At 36.2% G+C, this 23,245-nt stretch overlaps 1 protein-coding gene across 1 annotated transcript; it reads right to left on the bottom strand.

The window, feature by feature from the left end:
* Nucleotides 1–249: 249 nt before the first annotated feature.
* Nucleotides 250–22,719, bottom strand: lrig3 (leucine-rich repeats and immunoglobulin like domains 3). The gene is made up of 19 exons (XM_002940380.5): nucleotides 21,313–22,719; nucleotides 12,698–12,769; nucleotides 12,416–12,490; nucleotides 10,084–10,218; nucleotides 9,568–9,711; nucleotides 8,503–8,646; nucleotides 7,710–7,853; nucleotides 7,264–7,407; nucleotides 6,613–6,693; nucleotides 6,407–6,478; nucleotides 5,759–5,830; nucleotides 5,130–5,293; nucleotides 4,471–4,791; nucleotides 3,915–4,196; nucleotides 2,867–3,319; nucleotides 2,279–2,431; nucleotides 1,922–2,065; nucleotides 1,363–1,632; nucleotides 250–893 (listed from the first exon to the last, which is right to left on the bottom strand). The coding sequence occupies exons 1-19, from the start codon at nucleotides 21,528–21,530 to the stop codon at nucleotides 652–654; spliced, it is 3,330 nt and encodes a 1,109-aa protein (XP_002940426.3). The 5' UTR covers nucleotides 21,531–22,719; the 3' UTR covers nucleotides 250–651.
* Nucleotides 22,720–23,245: the final 526 nt, after the last annotated feature.

Here is a 23,245-nt window from a genome sequence, read left to right as displayed (position 1 = left end):
CACTACCCTTTACTATTTGACAAAGCTAAGCCATCTATATCAACACCAAATAACAACTCGGCAGGTACACGGAGTGCCCAAATAGTCAGGTGGTGCATTGTAAAATACCAATGAAGATTACCCCTTGAGGAAGGCTCATTTCTTCTACCGAGACAGACGTTTAAGGCACATTAATATAAGTGTCAAATATTAAGTATTACCAAATATTAAGTTGTATAGATTAGTAAGTCTAGTACTCAAAACCCACTATTTAGCATCACAGTAAGAATGGCAGCATATTTTATTTGACTTGTGCAAGTGTACAAGGCCTACATATAGTCATATTTAATTATGACTACTCTGAGGCTCTATTATTATAGCACTCAGCAATATTCATTTTCCATAGAAAATTTTGACATTTTAAAATACAAAAATAGTTATATCAATATTTACACTTTTTTAAATTACAAACATTTAAACTTTAACACAACTTTAAAATAATTAAGACAATTATCTTCCTTGCATATAAAACTAGGAAACTTTTGAAGTCCATTATTGCAGTCCATGTACATTCCAAGATGAATATACAATCTGTGTCTTTTTTCCTTAATTGTAAGTTGAGGTAGCATGTTGAAAACTGCTCATTAAATAAATTCAGCTAATTAAATGCGGCTATGTATCCAGCTCATAGCACTGAAAACCAGAAGTTCTGTGATAATCAGAAGTCATTTTGGGAAAGAAAGTAGCATTTTCATCCGGAATATTTGTCCTTTGAGATTCATCTTTCCCATGCTCCAGCTGTAAGTTCAATTTAGTTTGGGGAACAGAGTGAGATGTTGGCTGACAAAACGATGGTTGTACATAGCCACAAGGAGAGTCAAGCGGAGGCCTCCATAAAGGTTTTCCAAAGGTGCCTGTAAAATGAAATTAAAAAAAAAAAAATTAAATGTTAGATTTCATTCCTTATTTTAATAGAAAAATCCCTCTTAAATTGCAACATTCCTATCAAAATCTGCCAGAGAAGGTTTGTAGCACATGCTTCTGAAAAGAATCAGGCAATTATACCTGATCCAGCTTTGGTAATATCATCCACATTACTCTGTATGAATATTGTGAAATAAAAAAAAAAAACAAAACACATTTGGATGCTTGAAATAAGAGCATTTGCCGTAATTTAGAGACAAACACTGCATGGCCGTGACTCAAACAATTAATCAAGGGACAACTGATCTGCAAGCAACATGTATGTGAATAGAAAAAAAAAAATGAATAAAAAATCTCATGAGTTTCAACTTTGAACTTAAGCAGTGTTCTTCAATCATGTTGGCCCAGTAACAGAATAACACATTGACAGTATAAATAATCCTACAAAAACAGCCTTACCTAAATAAGTGCTACAAGATGCTTGTGTCCCTTGGTCAACAGTGTGTTTTAAGCCTAAAATGTCAATATCCGAACTTGTTTTAATTTCAGTGTCCTCTTTGTGACTACATGTTGGACCAACAATTCTACCAGCCAATGACTGTACACCATGACTGCAGGCGTTTTTGAAGCAGTCATCATGCTGATGCCCATACAAGCCAAAATCTTTTTGCTTTAAATACTCCGATTCGTATAAATTCATATTTGGTGTTCTTCTATCCATGCCATACCCTATAAATAAGAAAAAAAAGTCATTAAAAAAAAATAAAAAATAATTATAGATAAATCAGAGATCATACAACTAGTATGAGGAGGCAGAACAATGCAAAGAAGAAGGTTGAGGTTGCTCTTGGTGCGCTAAATGTGAGTATTATTAACTGTTCACTTAACGGTTGTCTGAAGTATTTTTATGTTAAGACTTTCAGATATTGATTTTGGGAAATCACAAATTCCTGGGAATGGGTTCAATTAAGCTTGTTTATACAAAAGCTCTGCTTGTCTTTACAAAATACCATCTTACCTGCATGAAATATTTCATATGCATCAGGATCATAAGTATTTCCTCTTAAATACAATGAACCCGGTACTCCTGTGTAGTTAAAGAGAAGTGGATCTGTTGCAACTTCCATATCAGCCTCACTTCCATTATCTAAATGACAGGCTCCTACGGATTTAAAAAAAAAAAAAAAAAAAAGCAGCTCTGGTCATTACATGTAACAAAAACTGAGAATTTCAAAAGGATTTGCAGATAAAAAAAGCTTTTTTTGTTTATCACTTGAAAACCGCTCTGAACTGAAATGTTAACACATACAGCATTCTGGCGCACCAGTACTGCATATCTAATACAGGACTATTAAGAGTAAATGTAGCAATTTACCATTATCTCTTTGTTGCAAAAAATAACCACTCATTGATGAGGTTATGAATTGGTGGCTTCCATTTTCAGATGAACCATAGCCATCTTGTCTTTCTGCCAACGTGCCTTGGGAAGATAAGTAACTTGGGGTATCCACTGGTAGATTGGTCTCATCTGAAAAGACACAGTAGACTTTTAGCCATCCTGTACATATAACACACAAACACTAAATGTATGAACTCAAGACTCAGCAATTCATGTCCCCCACCCAATTTTATGCTTTCTGGGGCACAGTCCTCCTTTGTCTCTTACCACATGGCACAAAATGCTACACCTTTACATTTATTTTTTGCAATACTTGTCCCCATTCAGTACATTTAAAAAAAATGTACAATGATGCGTATATAAGCAGCAGTATGTAAATGTATAAATACATGTTAAAATGGGGAAAAATCAGTTAAAGGTGAAATATATGCTATATATCTTTGATACAAAAAGTCACCATAAATAATTTAGGATAGATTATAAAGATTTATAAATACTACTGTATTTTACAGTCCACTCACAGGGAAAATCATTATTTCTAGGCAAACTGTATATATTACAAACCTGTATTTGTAACACTGCAATCTTCATTTTTTCTTCTGGTATGATATATAATGACAACCCAGACAAGGGATGTTCCCACCACACAGCAAACCACTGCAATGATCACTATGCCAGCTGTTGCCCAGCCATCATCTTCTGCAGTTTGTATTGTATTGACAGGTGAATCACAGGTTGGATTTGGTAAAACGCTAAGATGAATATTGCCTCTCTCTGTTCCAAGAATATTGGACACCTCACATGTATATTTCCCGGCATCTTCAAGGTCTGTGTCCACAATAATTAGATGCTGATTTCCAGCAGCAAAGAAATGCCTCTCTGTTACAACTAATGGACTATCATCCTTTGTCCAGTTTACTTTTGGTGTGGGGCTTCCACCTGCGATGCACTGTAAAACAGTTGTCTCTCCCTTTGAAGCAGTACGATCCACTAATGGCCGTAGAAAAGATGGGGTTTCTGCAAGACAAACAAATTGGTGTGATGACAAAAATAGAAAACATTTGCAGCTCCAGCTGCTGCAGAGCTAAGGCAGAAATGTAACAATCATAACTAAAAAGGCAAATAAATAACTCCATTTATTACCTCAACATCTTTCTGTCCTATCCTGCCTGCTAAGGTACCAGATTGTATTGTTTGTTGTAGTTCAGCAGCTACTGCAGGGTCAAAGATTGCTTATCCCTTCTTTAACTAGTTACAATGCCCTTACAGAAAACATATTTCCTTTGCACATTTAATTTTATGTTGCTCCTTCCTTCTTATCCTTAAGCTGATGCTACAATTAGAGATTTGTGCGGCTATTTGAAAAATTTTTCTAAGAGGCTTGTCACATTGGAAGCAATAAACCCTATTTGTGGCAAGTTAAGTTTAACAGCTATAAATCTGCACCTGTGATGTACTTCTCACCATATTGGCAGGGCAAAAGCTGTTCTCACTTAAAAGTTAAAATGAATTAAATTTTCTTTTATTCTACAAATGTATGAATAGTCCACTCTATTCCAAGTTAAATGTTCATCCACCCATCCCCCACATTTTACAGGCAATTCTTCCTCACCTAGCACAGTCAGTGTAGCATTAGCTGAAATGCTTCCCGCACTGTTTTGGGCAGTACAGCTGTACACCCCAATATCCTCCGTTTTAACATTTACTATGAAAAACACATCATCTTCTGGCATGACGTGCATGCGCCGCTCTCGGGCTGCAGGAAAGTCTGTGCCGCCATTTTTCTGCCAAGCAATTTGTGGTGTTGGATGTCCGACCGCAGCACATTCTAGTCTAGCTGTTGATCCAGCTCGAATAGTAAGGTCCATTGGCATCTTGGTGAATAAGGGAAGCACTGGAGGAACAAATATTTCTGAATGTTAAAATAAAGTACAATTAAGTGATCCATGTTTACACTGTCATTCAAATCAATTCTTAACGATTGGGATTACTTAAATGCGAATAAAATAATGAGAGATTCATTCTTCCTAATTCAAAAAATAACATACTTAATCTTACAAGTCTGAAAGGGCAGGGTTTTACTATAGTATCCATATGTGCTCCCAATTTGTGATATGGTATGTGTTAATTCGCCTGTTAGTAATAGGATGATGATACAAGATACATACTGTTAACTGTAAGTTTGGCTTTGACGGAGTAAGTAGGACCAAAATGATTGGAAATGACACACTGGTATTTCCCTTCATTGATGAATTCCACATTGCGAAGTCGCAGAATAGTTGTATATTCCATCACTTCTCCACCTTGTGCCCTTAAGTGAGCATAATTTTCAATCTCAGAGTCATGCAGAAGTTCATTGTCTTTTTTCCATGCAAAGGTCATTGGAGATTCACTACTACTTGCTGCTGAACAGATAAAAGTCACATTGGAGCCTTTTATTGCTGACTGTGTTTCAGGCTGAACAGTAATCTGTGGTTTTGGAAAGTCGTCTGTTTTCAGAAAAAGAAAAAAAAAAAAGTCAGTCAAAAAATTTAGTCAAAAGCAAATGAGGCTTATGTTTTTTTCTATTGCCCAACTGCCAGATCTAGGGGTAAAGAATGGTGGGGGGGAAAAACTACCAGTATCATCTTAATAAAAGTTACATTACAAATCATCACAATAGATAATGTTAAAGATTATGAAAAATTCAGTTAAGAGGTAAGAGGTATAATTTCAGTTATTACTATCATGACTGGTTCTAACTAGAGACCACCACACAAGGCTTTTCACAAAGAACCACAACATTATGTGACATGCATTTCTGTTAGAGGGGAAAGGCACAACTTACCGCACACAAAGTCATCAGGGCTAACTGCAAATATACTTTTGCCTTTGAGGATCTGAGGATGGCCACAACTTGCATTTACAAATGTCTGAAACTTGCTTTCTGCTAACCATTTAGGCAACCATTTCAGCTGGCAATCACACAATAGACTTGTGGTGTTCAAATATCTGTTTAAAGGAACATTTATGTACATCAAATTAATAAAAAAGGAAAGCAGAGAGAGAATACATTACAGTATACAAGCTCAGTGGAAGGGGGGGGGGTTAAAAGAAATTCACTAAAATGTAGACTAGTGTCTAGTCACTAAGAGACACAGTGGAATGTTGCCATTAGCTACAGTACGTAAATCTTTGGGATGCCAGAACATTCACTAAAGATACATCTTGCAATAACCCACTTCTGTGTATTACCAAGTGCAGCTGGGTGCAAGTTGAAGTTATTTTAAGCTTTACAGACTGGCCTTGTTACATTTTTATTTCAGAATTGGCTAACCTGAAGATTTGACTATATTTTTAAAAGTGTTCTTTTTTTCCTTTTTAACATGGGGCTAAAGATAAACAATTATTACAATGTGTCAGGGAACCTAAGTACAACCATCTGCACATTTGAGGAGAACTATTATAATAACTTACAGTTGCTGAAGGCTCTTCATTTGGGAAAATGCATTAGTCTGCATTGAGGTGATGGCATTGTCGCTTAGGTCTCTGCAAAGATAAGGACATCTGAGTTAACAAAGCTAAAAGCTTGAATACGGTGGTTACTCTGGTTCCAATTCTGAACTTCTATTTAAGTCTATTTGTTTACATTACCCACTGATCCCCCTTCCCAACTGTAAATCATTGCCTTGCATGGTATTTTAAGTTAATTAAAACACTTAGCTATGGTAGCTATGTAAGCTATGTAAGCTGCACTTCATCCCAGATTTTTTTTTCTGGCAGAAATGCAGTTCCTACAGGTCATTCTGGAATTAAAATCATGAAAAAAAAACAAAAAAAACTGCCCGTTTTCAGTGTACATACTCCTGTTCTGCAATCGTGGCAACTAAATCTGACCACCATATGTGCTACAACAAAATATAGTGGCTGCCAACCCTGCATCACTGTCCTGAAAATTTGGTTTGGCAGGGAGCAAAGGGACCAGTGCAGGGGGCTTTGTTCTATAGCTAAGGTAACAGTATTAACCAAACACATTCTAAGATGGAAAAAAACAAATCCAAATTTAACAATTCATTAGACACTGTCTTTAAATCTTTGCATGAAAAATAAACTTGTATTACTTACAGGTACTCAAGAGCATCCAACCAAGAAAATGCTTTCTTTGTAATTGATGTTATTCTATTATCTTGTAGAATACTGAAATAAAGAAATGATGCAACTTTAATTAAAATAGGTAATCATATGCACATTACTATAAATGTGGCATGTACTTATTGTATTTAACAAACGTAAGTTTTAGTTGAATTCTCTTTTTAAAACATTATACTCACAGTCTTTTAAGTCTTTCTAGTCCAGAAAAAGTTCCATTCATGTCTTCAATGGTCCAAGAAATTTCATTGCTTTTGAGATCCCTGGAGGGGACACCAAGGTTGAGGTTAATCAATGAGAAGAAAAAACACTGTACAGTTAAATATTTAATCACATACATGTATCTAACCTTTCCTGTTCTTTATTTGCAGAGCTTGTTCTACTGACTTGCAAAACAAAGGCCGTGTAGCCCGAGGCCAGAATAAGTACTAAGTCAGACCTATGGGTGTTCTTTAATGACCTCCATATACAAAACAATAGAACTTTACACCCTTGAATAGAGAACAATGCCTCTTCATACATTTAGGGCTATGGCACATAGGAAGATTGCCCTAAGGCTTTTTGAACCTACTCATGTTCTCATTTAGCCAGAAACCTCTGACAGCAATAAAACTAGTAAAGTTGGCTTAGAAACGACACCAGTAACTTGACACCAATGAATAAACTCCATAGAATTTCAGAAATCCTTTAGTCTCACAGGGAGATGCATGGGACTGTCTAATGGCAAAGTATGTGGGAAATATAATGCTGGTATATATAGTATATATATGGTATATTATAATATATAATGGTAATGCCAGGCTGAATGTTTAGAAATAAAAAAATAAACTTACAAACTGTTTAAACTTGAAAGTCCACGAAATGCTCCATCTGCTATAAAATTTATTTTGTTGTTCCCGATATATAATCCACCAAGAAGGCCTAAGCCTGCGAAGCTTGACTCCTCTAGTCTTGTTAGTTGATTAAAGGCCAAGTCTCTGTAAAACAGAATAAAAATAAATTAAAAAAAAAAAAAAAAAAAAAAAAAAGAGGTCCCTCATCAACATCTTTAAAATAAGATATAGTCTAAATATGCTTTAGAGTCTACAAAATTACCAGCTCACCATGATACAAAAAAGTAACATGTGAATAAACATAGTTGTGTTTGTGTGTTTTTGTTTTGTTTGCTTGCAGACTCCTTTGTGCAATTTAAGAAAAATGTATTAAACTATGGTAAGAAACTCATGTTTTGGCAAGGATTCTCTAGTATATGCTGGAATTAAATAAAAGCAACACTTACAGCTCGCTGAGCTTTTGGCAAAACTCCCAGGCATCAGGGGTGATACTGCTGATGGCATTTTGGCTAAGATGGAGTTTTTGCAACATAAGCAGGCCATACAACCATCCCTTAGTAATTTCTGTGAGTCGGTTGTGATCCAACTGCCTGTAAAAATATATAATAAAAAAATTGTACATATATACACAAAAATATATTGGCATATAAGGATATTGGATTAATACATATGAGAAAGTTGCCTTTCTGCATTTTAAGGATACCATAAACGGATTAAGTATGCAAGATATTACAGTATCTTCTTTTATACACTTTAAATACCAGCTTTTCAAAGACTAACATTAGCCATATCAAAGCTGTAAGCCTTATTCATGAAGCTGTTAAAGCTCACAGACTTGAGTTAGTGTAGTCTATTCAGCTTGCATTAATTGCTTAAATTTCTTGTGCCTTCTCTATGGCTGGAGTCTTGTAAGGGCAGAGAAGCCAAGGGACATTTTTAAAACCAATGGGCCAACAGATCAGATGCTTGCAATTTGTCAAGTCTTGCACTGCCAAATCAAACAGATGCCAACAGTTTATTCTCTGGGTTGATACCTCACAAGTGTGTATCAGCTGAGACCTTATAATAAGCCCTTCATGTGCTGGTATTTTAGAAGATTTTTTTTAAAAGCTACCCTTTTTAAAGCAAATTAAAAAAAATCATACAGGAGGAGATTGAAAAGAAGGTTAATACATGACAAATAACAGCATGTAAACAGGATTTCTGTATTTGCTGATATAGTAAGAGGTAGATACTTACAAAATTTCCATTGTACTTAATCCCCAAAATGCTCCATCCATAAGCCTTGTTATTAAATTCCTCTGTATTCTTAGTGATTTTAAAGAATCAAGCCCCTGAAATGTGAGTCCCAAAATTTCCTTTATTCTGTTCCGATTTAGTTCTCTGTAATAAAATAAAGAAGGGTTATTTGTAATACAGCTTTTGGCAGTACAAATCACAAATATTTGCATGGCTCACTACAATGCAGTTTATACAATGGGACAAAAAGCACTAATATAAAACACAGAGCAAAAGCCTTCTTAAAACAGAGGGTATTTCACAAGAGTCCTGCTATAAAAACTTTTTTTTTTTTTTTTTTTTTTAAAAACAAAAAATAAAAAAAAAAAAAGGAAACAACTGCCACTTTTGTAACTTATAGGAACCTTAACTAACTATACAGAGACAACATTGGTGCACTTGAATTGATTAATCCATAAATTCCAAGTTATATAACACAACTTGCAGACAGACCACAGATCACAATGATATTAGAGAAAGTTTCTTTAATTTCTCTCAGGGTTCTACACCTTAGACAGAAGTGTCTCATTCCCTCTTTTCTGATTTGCTATATGTACACAAGAAGCATTGAAATACCTTCTTAGAAAGCTTTTACCAGGCCAAGGCTCATAACACTCTGATGTACATGTAAAATGATAATTAAGTTTACATATATATATCCAATCAATACCAAAATTTGGCAGAAGCTACAATATGTGGCCTAAGCTTTTACCAACCAAGTTAATGCACCTTATCACTGCAAGCTGCATTTTCCTGAACAAAACAGACATACAAATGAAAAGCTAATTTCTATGACTGCTGAAAAATTGTAATACTAATTTTTCTACTAATACAAATTTGCTGCCACATAACTGAATGTACAACTGAATGTATTTAAAAGGAACAATTAGAAAGTGAAATACCAAATTAGGACAATCTTTGAAAAAAAGGATATGAGCTTATTATATAATGACGATGAAACAGATTGCCTTGCTTTAATAATGCAAAATAAAAATGGAGAGAACTTCAGATGTCTTTCATACTTACAGGTGCTGCAGATTAGACAACTTGAACATTTTGGATGGAATATATGAGATACGATTCTTATTGAGTTTTAATACTTGTAATGTAGCGGATAAATTGTCAAATGCACCAGACTGCATTGTGCTTATACGATTATTATTGATATATCTAAAATACAAACAAACAAAATAAAACGTATAAATATGTTAAGAGCTAAAACAATGCCAAAATAAAATGCTGGTAAAATTAAAGAGGAAGAAACTCGGTAAGTGTTGGGTTCAGGTGAATATGCCCTAAATCTAGAGCAAAAAAGTAAATACAAAACAGAAAAGAAATACATGATAGCACTAACTTTTTTTTTTTGAAAAAACCATAAAAACGGAATAAAAGTAGTTTTGTTAAAAGAAAGAATCATCACAGAGACAAAAGCTTAAGGCTGATGCCATATGTGGCTGATTCTCCCGGGTGCAGGCACATGCGACAGATATCGGCTTTAAAATGCAAACTCTCTAATTTCTGGTATCGGTTTGATTTACTTACAGATACTTAAGCTGTAGTGTAGGAAATGATCCGGCCCTTAGCTCGGTGATAAGATTATTACTTAAGTCTAGTGTTTCCAGAGATTGGTAAGGTTTCAGGTGTTCTGGCAAGATCACTTCAATTTTATTATTTGTCCTAAAAAAAAAAAAAAAAACAACTTGTTATTTACTAGCACTTCAAAATTATAAATAGCCTTGTCAGTATACAATTTTCTTCAATACTTGACTGCTCAGGGCTGAAATGTTAAGGGGGCCACAGACTCTGCAAGAAACAGGTGGCCCAAATCTAAGGGAAATATGATATAATTATATGTACAGTCATATGCAATGTTTATAGCAAAAGGTCCAACAAAAGTTTCTGTTTTCTCCCCCAGACAGTGTAGTAACATGTCATATTTAGCAACTATTTTTGGCAATTCAAGGGGTAGCAAAATATGCCCCAAAAGTATACTCTTTTTAAACAGTAAACACAAAAACACATGGATTTTACACAAAACAACCTTTAGAACTCACATACACACAGTACAATAGATCTACAAAAATCAATATGTGCATACTATAAGGAATAATATACTGTCTACTGCAAAATACAAGTATTGAAGAAGATGTCACACTGTTGTACTATTAACAGTATTAAAGCACTTGGCCTGCAGCTTTGTGCTTTAGCATGGACACAGGACTCCTAAGAGCCTTCTAATATCCTTTTATTAATGCCACAGGTGTAAATTCTTTAACACGAAGGGAGACAAGATGACTAACAACAGGGTTATTAAGAAGGTAATTACTAACAAAGTGTTAAAACCATAAATTACTCTAGAGATAAACTTTCCTATGCTTGTTACAGCTGGGGCCAGCAATTTCCTGTACAGCACACCCTCTAAATTGCAGCCAGAATGTGCTCAGTTTTAGTGGAGACTTGTATACACAGGGGCCTTTGTGTGGAACATTCTTTACAACAGATATTTCTTATAGCAAGATGAATAATGGGCAATCTATTACATAACATGAGCTTCAGCTATCTGTTCACGATTAAACAAAACTGATATACAAACCAGAAGTACCATTTGGCAAAAGAATTATTTTTTTATAGAACAAATTCTAAGTTGGATTTGTGGACAGAACTGCATTTAAAAGTTCACTAGCACTAAAATGCAATGCTGTTTCCAGCTAAATTATCAGTCAAAAATGTTAACGACTGGATTCTTATTAGGCAAAACATCCCAAAATATTTCCCAGTGCTGTAATACTGAACGACGATAAAATCATTACAGTTTTAAGGTTGGTATCCTTGTAAATCTAAACACCAGCACATCTGGTAGGGGCTTGAGTCTGAAAGCTAGCTTAGGCAAGAAGTAGGGAGGATGCCAATCTGATCTACTAGATACACTCAAAGCAGATTTTTTTTTTTTTATTTCTAACCATGTTTTAGCTAAACTGGGACTGTAAGCCAAGTGTTTGACCTCAAAGGGGGCTTGAACTGAAAAGGTCTAAAGAGCTCTGAACTCAAAGATACCCACACACATGCCAATCCAAAGTATTTAAACCAATGTTGGGCATTGGCAGTTAAGATTTTCCAACACCCTGTTACCCAAAATGACCAATATCAATAGTACCATAGTATATGGCTGCTGCTCAGGTTTGGGGGCCACCATATTTGCACAATAAATTTATGAAACTTTATACAATATTTTTGGTATGTGTATGGCAAACTTAAATCAATGTGCAATGGCAGAGACAAAGTAGATTCTTTTTTTACCTTAGTACAATGATCACAATATTTTTTTTTTATTTGGGTATTTAAGAAATGAATGGTGCAAAATAAAGGCATTAACATGTAAACACCTATTATATTCAGAATCAGATAGGAGAACAAGCATGATAATGAGCTCCAAGAGCAGCCCTGCCATGCCATAGCATTTGCAATGTTAACGTCAGTCAATTCCCTGCTTGTGTGACTGCCATTTTACACAGAGATGGATCTAACTACCAAACAACTGTCAGACACCAATGTGAAGTTATACTATGCCTGGCACCACAGAAGGCATGTCTCACATTCTAAGTCACTACTAGGCAATCCCCATATCTACTGTTTTTCCATTCACATACTACACAGGCTCCCTGCGATTACAGGGTTATCTATACGATTTAATATGGGACAACACTGAAGTGTCAGGTCTAGGGCCAGGATTACTTTGTAGGTCTCAGTACATTGGTAGGCGTAGGTTATTGCTATGCCTTATACAAAAAATATTTAAACAAATTTTGAACACCTTGTTTCAAAACATACGTATTCTCAAAATAGTTTAGAAAATTCATACAATTACTATACTTACAGAGAAAAGAGGGTTATGTTTGCAGACAGTGGCCCCAGATCTGGTACAATTTGCAGTTCATTATTATTCAGCCTCCTGTTTAATGAAAACACACAAAAATATCATTAAAATCTTCAATCTCCAAAGATAAAATGACTGTTAATCATAACTGAATTTAATTTAGCAGGACACACAATGTACATGAAACACAGGAACTAGGTACTGAAATATTTAAGATTCACAGCACAAAAATCATTTGAAAAAGATACGAGTAATTGAAATGTAATTTAAGAAAACACTTACAGTTCTCTCAGATTATGAAGATGATTCATGGAACTGGGATTGATTGAAGACAGTTTGTTATGACTCAAGTCCCTAAAATAGGACAAAAAAAGAAACCACTGAAGATGCATTCACTTTATGGACTTTATAGAACAAGTAGTACAAGGAAGTGGGATGTAAAGATTGATAGACCGTAAACAAGGTCTCTACCTAAAGGTGGCCATACACGCACCGATATTATCGTACGAAACCTCGTTTCGTACGATAATCGGTGCGTGTATGGCATGTCAGCGAGCCGACCGATATCGCAGGAAGCTGCTGAAATCGGTCGGCTCGCCGATCGGCCAAGTTAGAAAATTTTGATCGGGCGCCATAGAAGGCGCCTGACCAAAATTCTCCCTTCAGAGCTGAATCGGCAGAAGGAGGTAGAAATCCTATTGTTTCTACCTCCTTACCTGCCGATTCAGCCCTGAATGGTGTGTGGCGGATCTGACGATGTTTCGTGCGACCGACGGTCGTACGAAACATCGTGAGATCGCCACGTGTATGGTCAGCTTAACACTAATTAACTGTCCAGTAAACAGTTTGAGATACACTGCACTATGCTCGTCATTTATATATATGAAGCTCCACCATGTTACTCAATGTTCATATCAGAAAATATGATGTATTGCCATTTCAAGTAATATTTAAGTTTTCTTCCAGATGCCTGAAACAAGAGGTCTTTGGTTCCTGTGAGCCTTTTTATTTAGATATTATCTAGAATTTAAATACAGATTTCTCACTTTTACGACAACTTTCTCATCTATCTGACTAATTGGCAATTGTGTTGTTACAATAACTGTGCTACCTACTGAGACGTTTCTCAACATAGCGAAAAAGGATAAACCTTTTAAAATGGCTGAAGAAATGGAGGGTTTCTTGTTTAAGGCATAGCTAACCAAGAAAAACTACTAATAAACAAATTACTAATTCTGTGTAAACTAAACTGCTGTAATAATTACATTACTGGAAAATATATAAGTGATTGGGGTTAACTGTTGGGCTGTGGAGAATTCTTTTATGTTTTTGCCCCCCCTTATTGAATTACACAGTATCCATTATCAATACTTCTGCCAATGAAATAAACACATAAACAAAATTGTTTACACTAAGGAAAAAAAAGCATTTAGAAATACTATGACAAACAGAAAGAATGTTTTAATTAATAAGAAACTGATCTACGGCATGTTTTATTAGGAATAGGCCAAAAGGGACTCCTTAATAAAACAGCCACCATAAAACATCAAATACCAAGGCACAATTGGAACAGCACAGCTAAAATTCACTTGCCACATTGTTAAGTACTAAAGATTTATTGTGATGTTATCTGCGGGTCAAGAGGGCACTTGAGATTTTGCATCAATAAAGAGTGCTGGGCTGCAAAATTCTTTGAATCTACCTTGTACTCATCAACTGCATAAATTATATTGCACAGTTTACTACGTAAAGGACCTGAAAGAATAAAAATGATAGATCGATAGCTGTGCAAAATGTCCTGCTTTTACTAGGGGAATAAATTTGTACCAATTTCCTACCCATGATGCACCAAGAAGGGTGCAATGCAAATGAGACTTGTTTCGCATACCGAACTTAAGTAAAACATAGCAAAGATAATGGTAAACACTTTTATGAGTTGTAAAACAAAATCATTTTACGTCACAAGTTTTAATGTCTTTTATGTTATGGCAAGGAGTGACAAGAGCACACATTTCTTGCAATAATAAGAATGAGGTTAAAACAAATCAATTTGCCATAACTCAAAATATTAATCAGATGCTTATTAATGCAATTTTTTTTTTTAGGGTTTTTTTTTTTTTTTTTTTTTAAAACAAAGGTATGGTACGTTTCACTGCAAACCTTTACACACACGCCTAACCGGAGCAGCAGGCACAGGTCAGCTTAGGTCTGGAAATATGGTACACTCAGAGAAGTGTAGAGCACTTAAAGTGTGTGAAATAGTGCAGTTCCAAACCCTGCAGTACATGATCACCATACTGGAGCCAGACACTTTCACTTACAGCTCAAGCTCTCATCCAACCATCTGGAATCCATCAAGGCAGTCACAAACGCAACTTTTATTATCAAACAAACTTAGCCATTTTAACACTGAAAATTCATACTTTGTTACAATGACACATTTCTGATTCCGTATGCACCAGATTTTGACAACATACTTTCATGGTTGTATTTTAGCAGGATTTTAAATAGATTTAGTATTTACAACTGTACTTAAAAAAAAAAAAACTTTTAAAATGTGCATGTGTAGAAATTCTGTAATGTAAACACACCTGGCTTTCAGATTAAAATTATTGAGAAAAAAAAAAAAACCACACACACATTGGGGGAAAAATACATTTGCTGATAGCCTTAATTCATTTAGTTTATGGTGGAAAATAAGGCTTTAATTGCTAAAAATTTACCAAAACCATAGCAACATTTTGTTGGCTCTAATGCGCAATGGCGCACTTCTCTGCTTGTATTTGTCAGTATTTTTATGTAATCTATATATCTAATGCATATTCCTTCTACATAAAGTGCTAAAATAATAATATAAATTATATATATATATATATATATATATATATATATATATATATATATATATATAATATTATGCAAAGAAAAGCCGGCACTCACGTCTTATAGGAGTTGATGGGGCCTGGGTGCAGTATATATTTAAAGTATATACAGAAAGAAAAATGCCGCACTCACAGGTCTTAGTGAAAAATAAAAGATGATTTATTCAAGCAGACTAACGTTTCGGCTGACTCCCCAGCCTTTTTGAAAGGCTGGGGAAAAAAGGCTGAAAAAGGCTGGGGAGTCAGCCGAAACGTTAGTCTGCTTGAATAAATCATCTTTTATTTTTCACTAAGACCTGTGAGTGCGGCATTTTTCTTTCTGTATATATATTATATAACATATAAAAGTTAAAAAGAGTACAAACAGGTTTGCAAAGCCACTGTTGTGTGCTAGCCAAGCATAAATACCTAAATCTGTTACATCAAAGTCAAATGAAAACAAGTCATGTGACCCAATGCAGACGCCTACTGCTTATATGATTGCCATGGCATGCAAATACACGAACCCCTACAATCATTTTCACGTTTTCACGTACTGTGCCAACACATTCCACAGCACTGTACAATACATGAAACACATATAAACACAGAACAGAGATTTCATTAAAATGCAACTAATACAGGAGATAGAGGTCTCGGTCCAAAAAAAAAAAAAAACGTACAAACAAAAAATATTACTTCATTTTAAGAAAACATAAATAAATGTACTATTTTAAATGTCACAACAGAGCCTGTAAAAGTAAGACTTGCAGCTGAAGTAGATACTATGCCAAAAGCCAACCAGAAAAACGCAGGCATTTAAAAACCGCAAATCCCTCACCTTGCAGCCAATCAAAATATTCCCAACAGACAGCAACATTTTGTATACTTCAATAATTGCCTCAAAAAAAAAAACCAAATCTTGCCAATCAATAGGTTGGTATATTATCAGCATTATTTAATTTATATACTATTTATGTCAATTAGTGTTCCAATTCCATAACATTCTTCTAAATAAAATCTATTAGCACATTTTCCAGGATGAAATTAACCACGTTTGCTCAAACAACCCAACCACATATGTTCCTCACACCTAGGAAGATGAAGCCCTGTGACTCAAGGGCCAAATGTCACAGCTGTTAATTGAGTAAACACAGTAGGGTCTCTGTCTTAGAATCGAAGTTTATTTACACAGATGCAACTTGCTTAAATGAATTTTAGGAATGTTAACTTGCAAAAGAACAAGAGAAAATCGCCACCACACAAAATGTGTGCCACATTTAGTTGACACATATGCAAGTTTGCAGCTATATAAACACAAATGCTGATGTGTTCTAACAGATGTGCTCTAGGTTTAGAAAGATATCATATAAATCTTAAATACTTAAAAGGTACAGAAAGAGTACAGCGTAACCGTAGGCTTGCAAAACTGTATTTTTATTTTTTAATAAAAATACTAAACTAAAATCACCAAAATAAAATTGCAATACTGTAACATTGTACTTAAAAGAGTGTCCGTTCCATTTGTTGAACTACAGAAGAAAGTGAGTGTACCTCACAAAGCTACACAAATACTCAATTCCATATGTTGTCAATACAGCCATTCACTCTCATGAATAAGACAGCATGACCTCCAGATGAGGTAATTGAACAGAATTAGCCACATCTAATTGAATGCCTTCCTGCTTAGTTTAACTTTAAACCCCTTATCTATACTTGGTAAATGCAACAGAAAATTCTGAAATCCACAGTGGAACACTAGATAAAGCACGAACAAATTGCAAAAATGTTATTGAATTTACAAGAAAGATCAGAGAGAAAAAAAAAAGATAAGTCAAAATTGAACAAACCACTACAGCGATACACAGCAGCTGTAAAAACAAAACATCTGCCTCTGCCTTTAAAACAAGTTGATTGTTGTTTAGGTTTGTGCATTGAATTTTATTTCACTCTATTAGAGTGCTGACTTGGATGTGTTTATGCACGTTAATAAAAAAAATCTGCTATCTGAAAGAACATTGTAATATTCATAAGAAAATATGTTTTAATAAATTAAAGAGCAATTAAAAGTCCAAATAAAGCTAGATGACTAAACATGCTTCAGAAAATAGAGCTCCTATACTATGGCTTTCCATACACAGCAATGCTCTGCATCTTTAGAGCTGTGCACCTCTTGCCCCTGGCAAAGTACCTGACCAGTACCGCTGTCACCACCACAATAAAGGTATCACCTACCCTTACATTTATTTCTACTTCTATACTAAGACAGCCAGTATAGCAGGCCTATAAGCTGAAAAAAACGTATTCAGCACTTCCTAACCTAGAGAGCGATAGGCTGTCAAACCTCCTGTATTTGAAGTTAATGGATAAATTTTGTGTTTCTTAGAAAGTCACAATGGTAATAAAACTCCATTCTGGGGTAGGTCCATCAAGACAAACCAAAGCACAACCAGAACCACAAAGGACTCAAAGCATTTACTCCACCAGTGTATTTACACCACCAATGTCTGTCCCAAATTGTTCTACCTGCCATGAATTTAAAAAGCAAATGCCCTGCCGGCAGTAACAGTCCAGGTGGTAAGGGGCATTTATCCACTAAAAAAAAAAAAAACTACATTGCATACGCCATTAAACACCTGTTTGTAAGTTTTGCCCACACATGCTGCCCCACCCCAACTGACCAAATAAGGTTACCAGACCATATTAAAAAACAGGGGCTTAGGGGCTGATTTATCAAAGTTCAAGTTTTGGACTTTAAAAAGTATTAGTGGTAAAAAATAATATTACATCAGAAATATTTTGGATAGCATCGCGGTCGTAGAAAATATTGTGGTACGATCCGAAATGTTTGTATCCGAATGATCGTAAATGGCGCAAAAAACTTTGATTTTGATCCTTCAGTGCATGATCTTGGAAGCCTTCCATAGGACTCAATGGCACTCTGCAGCTCCAACTTGGCCCAAGGAAAGTCACGATACCGAAGCTTGAATGAATAACAAAACTTTCATACTCGTTGCAACAAATATGATTTTGTTGCACAAATTGTCGCAAAGTATGAAAAAGTTGCACAAATTAACTAAAATATTGTAGAAAAAATACCCACAGTTCTAAAACTTAGAAAAAATACTATTTTTTAGTATTCGGACTCAATCATACATTGATGAATGGGCACCATAGTGAATGCTAGTTGCCAGGTAAAACGCTCATATAATAACTGCAATCAGAGCAGCACTACTAGCCACAGATTTTTCATCTGTGAAACCGTATTATACAAACAAATGCAAGGCAATACGAGATTTGATGAAACGGATAGAAATGGCAAACCATGTTGCAGTGAGCTGCCAACAAACTGAACAATTAGGGAATTGGCGATCTTACTGAGCAATCAAAATCCCAACTCGTTTGCACTACATATATATATCTCTCTAAAAAAAAATCCATTCAGTTACTGGCAAACTAAACAAAGAGAAGTCTCATTACTTAAGCAAATTGATAAATCCATGATTGAGATTTTCATCTTCTGACACACCATGATGGCAGGTGCATCGGCAGACTCTTCAGTTCCTCTTCACTTGTAGTTCCAATCATTCAGGTCAAACTTATAGAGCAATAGAGTTCAGCCATTCACCTGTATAGTCAGTTATATGTTATTGGCTGGTTTGGCACCTATAGATCAACTGCTTGGATGCTATGGATGTTGAACCAGTGTATGACCATGTTCAGGTGTGAAGGCTAAGACGTCTGAATCAGGTCACAATAATGCTTATTACATCTCTGGGGAGCTAGTTTAGTTTGGGTCAGTCATTTCACCTTTTACAACCGGCAACTTTAGTTTGAACTGGACAGTCACAAAGACAGGCAACTTCATGTTGTCTGCCTCTATGGAGCTGCATACAAACTAGATGTTCATCCAATTTTCAATGAGAACACTTCTTCATGAGAAAAAATGACAGACATTAAACAATGACCGACATGGAGACAATTAAGTCTGCAGTGCAAATAAGGCTTTAAACCAACAAATGCTTTCGTTCACCGGCTAAACTTTTTAGTTTTAACTAAACTTAATGTGAGCCAATCTTTCTAAAAAGGCCAATGAATAGTAATGTGTCGGGTGACTACTGCAGGTTCGGGTTAGGCACGGATCAGATAGATTCTGTCTTAGAACCAGAGGAGCATGCAGAAATAACCTACAGAGTGGGAAGACACGGGTACAGGTTGGGTATGTGTCCTACAATGGTAACATTATGTGGGTTAGGGTAAGGTGCAGGTTGAATTTTTCCTGGCCTGTGCATTACTACCAATGAAGTCTCACTCAATAATGCCAAATTGCAAGCTGAAGTATTTAAGGCTTTATGCACCATTTCAGTTGTGTATAGAATTTTACATATGGTAGAATTAAGTCTAAAACAAATGGACTTTTCTGAGTTTTCTTAAAAACGTTTCACCTCTCATCCGATTGGCTACTAATCTTAACCTTGGCAACATGCATTTATATCACCTGAATTCTGATGTGTTATCTACTATTAGTACCCCAAACTTAGTTATGCACGTTACAAATGTTTAAACAGTGGAAAGGGGAAGTTTAAACAGAAAGTAGCTCCAGGAAATGTGAAGGACAATGGGCACATGAATATTCAGCAATGAATTCAATCAGTAGGTGAGGGAATGAAGAGTCCAACATTCATTCCTATGGCTTCACAGCCCAGTGAGAACAAGGTTAGATAAAAGGGACTTCATTTACAGCTCTTTTGTGATTAAACAATGAAGTGCCGAACACCATCAGAGCTTGATGAGGATTGCCATTGTGAGCAATCATTGAGTCATGAGTGGGCAAAAACACAAAAACCTGGGCTACGTTAGCATAATTAAAGCAATGTTGAATCCTCTCGGAGTATACAAATTTTAAGGACTAAGCTTCTATTCGAAATACACCTCTTTGCATATAAAGTAACACACAAACTGACCTAAAACACATTCACTCTATACCAGACATTTTGTATATTTCCCTGAAAGGCTACAATATATATCCTTATAGGTAGAAACAGGCAAGGGGCTGTACATAACGCCATCCACCCACAACTAAATAGAATCAGATCTTTATCATATTCATGTGGTTGCACTAGATTTCATTTCTTACATATCTCAAGTAATATGAACTTACACATGTTTGCGGTTTCTCAACTTGGTGTTGTTGGACTACAACTCCCAGAATGATATAACCCTTGATATAAGGGATGCACATGCATACTGGTATAAGAACCCAATGTTTACTGGGGGCAGGCCATAACTTATAAAGTTGAGGTATCCTGTAACAAACGTTGGCAATCACCCCAGTTGTACCCTTTTACTCAATGAGAATCCTCCCTCAGTCTTTTTAAAACTAAACTTAAAGACTACCTTTTGGAGCACTCGCACAGCACCTGATCTGGGAACTAGCACTTATATTGTAGTGTCACCCACTGTGACCTATAGCACTTACATTTGCCCTTTTGTTTCTGTTAGTTACCCCTCCCATATAGATTGTAAGCTTTACGGGGCAGGGACCTCCTTCATCTTGTGTTTGACTCTTATTGCAACTGTATCTTGTATTTATTTGTATTTATTGTTGTACTTTGTATTTATCCATCATCTTTTGTATTTATCCATTATCTTTAACCCCCTGTCTGTATTAATGAATTCTACTGTACAGCGCTGCGTACATAAGTAGCGCTTTATAAATAAAGATATACATACATATACAATGATGGATGCAGATGTTAGACAGTAACTGGGAAAGAGCAAAGCGAACACACAAGGCTTTACCGTCAATCTACCCGTGTAGCCACGTATGACTAGTTACGAGAATTAAAGTATCAATGATAAGGTATGGGGATATAGATCAGTTTCTTACACAATGTTAACGTTCCGGCGCAAACCCGCTTTGTCCCCCAGCAAGAGGCTAACACATTGCTGTGCGTCTGTGCGCTCTGATGGAGGAAGAGTAGCGCCCCGCACAGAACTTCAGGCCCCCATCCCCCTCCCCCGTCTCATACTTACAGCTGCACTACCCACTCCGGGAGATTGGCCGGTACCACGGCGAGTTTCCTGCGGCTGCAGTCCAGTAGGTCCCCAAGGCAGCGGCAAGGCGAGGGGCACGGCCCGCGATCCCTTCTCACCCTACGTTCCAATCCATGAAATCCCAGCACCAAGGGGGTAATGAGCAGCAGCAGGGAAATGATCCTCCGCCAAGAGAGCGGCATCGTACACATCCACATTCCAACAGCTAGCGCCTTCCCGACTCCCCCACTCCGCCCGACCCCGAGAGACAGCTCCGAGCAGCGAATCCTCCTCACCGCACGCCGCAAACTTACATCCCTCGCTCCCACCAAACTCACAGCTCTCGGCTCCTCGGGAAACCGAAGAAATCACCGAGGGTTCAGAGGGAAAAAATTCCAGCTCCAATAAGTAAACTTTCCCCCTTGTGTTCCCCAGGCTGTGTGAAAGGGGGCTGGGCTTTCCTCCTATTGGTCAAGGCAACCCCCCTCACGTGATCAAAACAAGCCAAAGGAATGGGGGTTGGGCGAGAAAGAGAACCGAAGAAAGCAATGAGTGGAGATTTACAGTACTCCACCTCACACCTCTCAATCAGCAGATTACACTGATTGTTGATAACCGCTGATTAGATTGCAGTTTCCCTCGCTGCCTTTGCAAGCGCTGCTCCTGACTGGGGGAAGGCCGAAGTGTAATCCAACATGCCTCTCCGAGGCTGGATATTCATGTAGCTGGAGTTTGAGTAGGAAGTACACATTGTAGAAAGCGATCTGTAGAAATTTACTGGCAACTTTTCGTGCTCTGTCTGAAATGGAAAGTGTACACACGATTTGTATTTCCCCACAATTTATAATTTAGAGTATGCTTGTTGGTTACATTGTTTTTTTTTCTTTAGATCAGGACTGTCCAACTGGAGGCATGTGGGCCAGATGTGGCCCTCCAATGGCTTTTTATGGCCCCCAGTCTGTTTAAAGACCCCATAGATTTCACTGTATATCATTTTAATTTAATCCGGCTCTTAAACATCTTATATGAAAAAAAGTGGCCCACTACATGTAATCAGTTGTTTAGCACTGCTATAGATAATAATCTTAGTTTTTTACAATTTCCTAAAATTGGTAGTGATATCACTATGAATAATTATATAGAAGTGGTAAAACACATGTTTAGCAGTTTGATCTATCTGCCTTTCAAGTACAAGGTACTGTTTTATTAATACAGAGAAAAAGGAAATAATTTTTACAAATTAGAATTATTTTCTTATAATGGAGTCTGTAGGAGATGGCCTTTCTGTATTTTGGAACTTTCTGGATAATGGTTTTCCAGACAAGGGGTCCCATACTTGTACTTCTTAAAACTGAAAAATGAGTGTGATTAAAGAACCAGTGTTTCAGTCTTTTAGAGTTAGCACAATCTTGTGTTAAAATCAAGGTATTTGGTTGCTTCTTAAGTTAAAGTTGTACAAGTATGGGGCCAATTATCCTGAATGCTTTGGACCTGGGGTTTTCCAGATAATGGCTCTTTCCATAATTTGAATCTCCTAGCTTGAGTCTACAAAAAAAAATTATTTAAACAGTAATTAAACCTAATAGGATTGTTTTTCTTCCAATAATTAATTATATCTTTGCTGGGATCAAGAAGAAGAAGTACATGGTACTGTTTTATTATTACACAGTAAAAAAGAAACCATTTTCAAAAGTGTGAATTATTTGATTAAAAGGGGGTCTATGGGAGATGACCTTTCTGTAATTCAGAACTTTCTGGATAATGGGTTTCCGGAGAAGGGGTCCAATACCTGTAATAGCTTATAGTTATTCTTAACTTTTTAAATGCAGAGCTCTTGTTTGTGATCATGTTCAAAACCCATGCCTCAGCCTACTCAAGAACAGCTTTATACATTGTCTAAAAAAAACCCCTAAAATGATTTACCATGCCAGTC

This window comes from Xenopus tropicalis, chromosome 3 (assembly GCF_000004195.4).
Source record: "Xenopus tropicalis strain Nigerian chromosome 3, UCB_Xtro_10.0, whole genome shotgun sequence".
NCBI classification, from domain to species: domain Eukaryota; kingdom Metazoa; phylum Chordata; class Amphibia; order Anura; family Pipidae; genus Xenopus; species Xenopus tropicalis.
This window is presented reverse-complemented; position numbering and strand designations above follow the sequence as displayed.

Excerpts from the sequence above, each read along its gene's own strand:
- lrig3 (XM_002940380.5), bottom strand. The coding sequence starts at position 21,530 with ATGTGGATGTGTACGATGCCGCTCTCTTGGCGGAGGATCATTTCCCTG. Across the intron at positions 6,479-6,612 it reads CTAGAAAGACTTAAAAGACT|TATTCTACAAGATAATAGAA; the intron begins GTGAGTATAATG and ends TCTTTATTTCAG. Across the intron at positions 2,066-2,278 it reads TTTGCAACAAAGAGATAATG|GAGCCTGTCATTTAGATAAT; the intron begins GTAAATTGCTAC and ends TTAAATCCGTAG.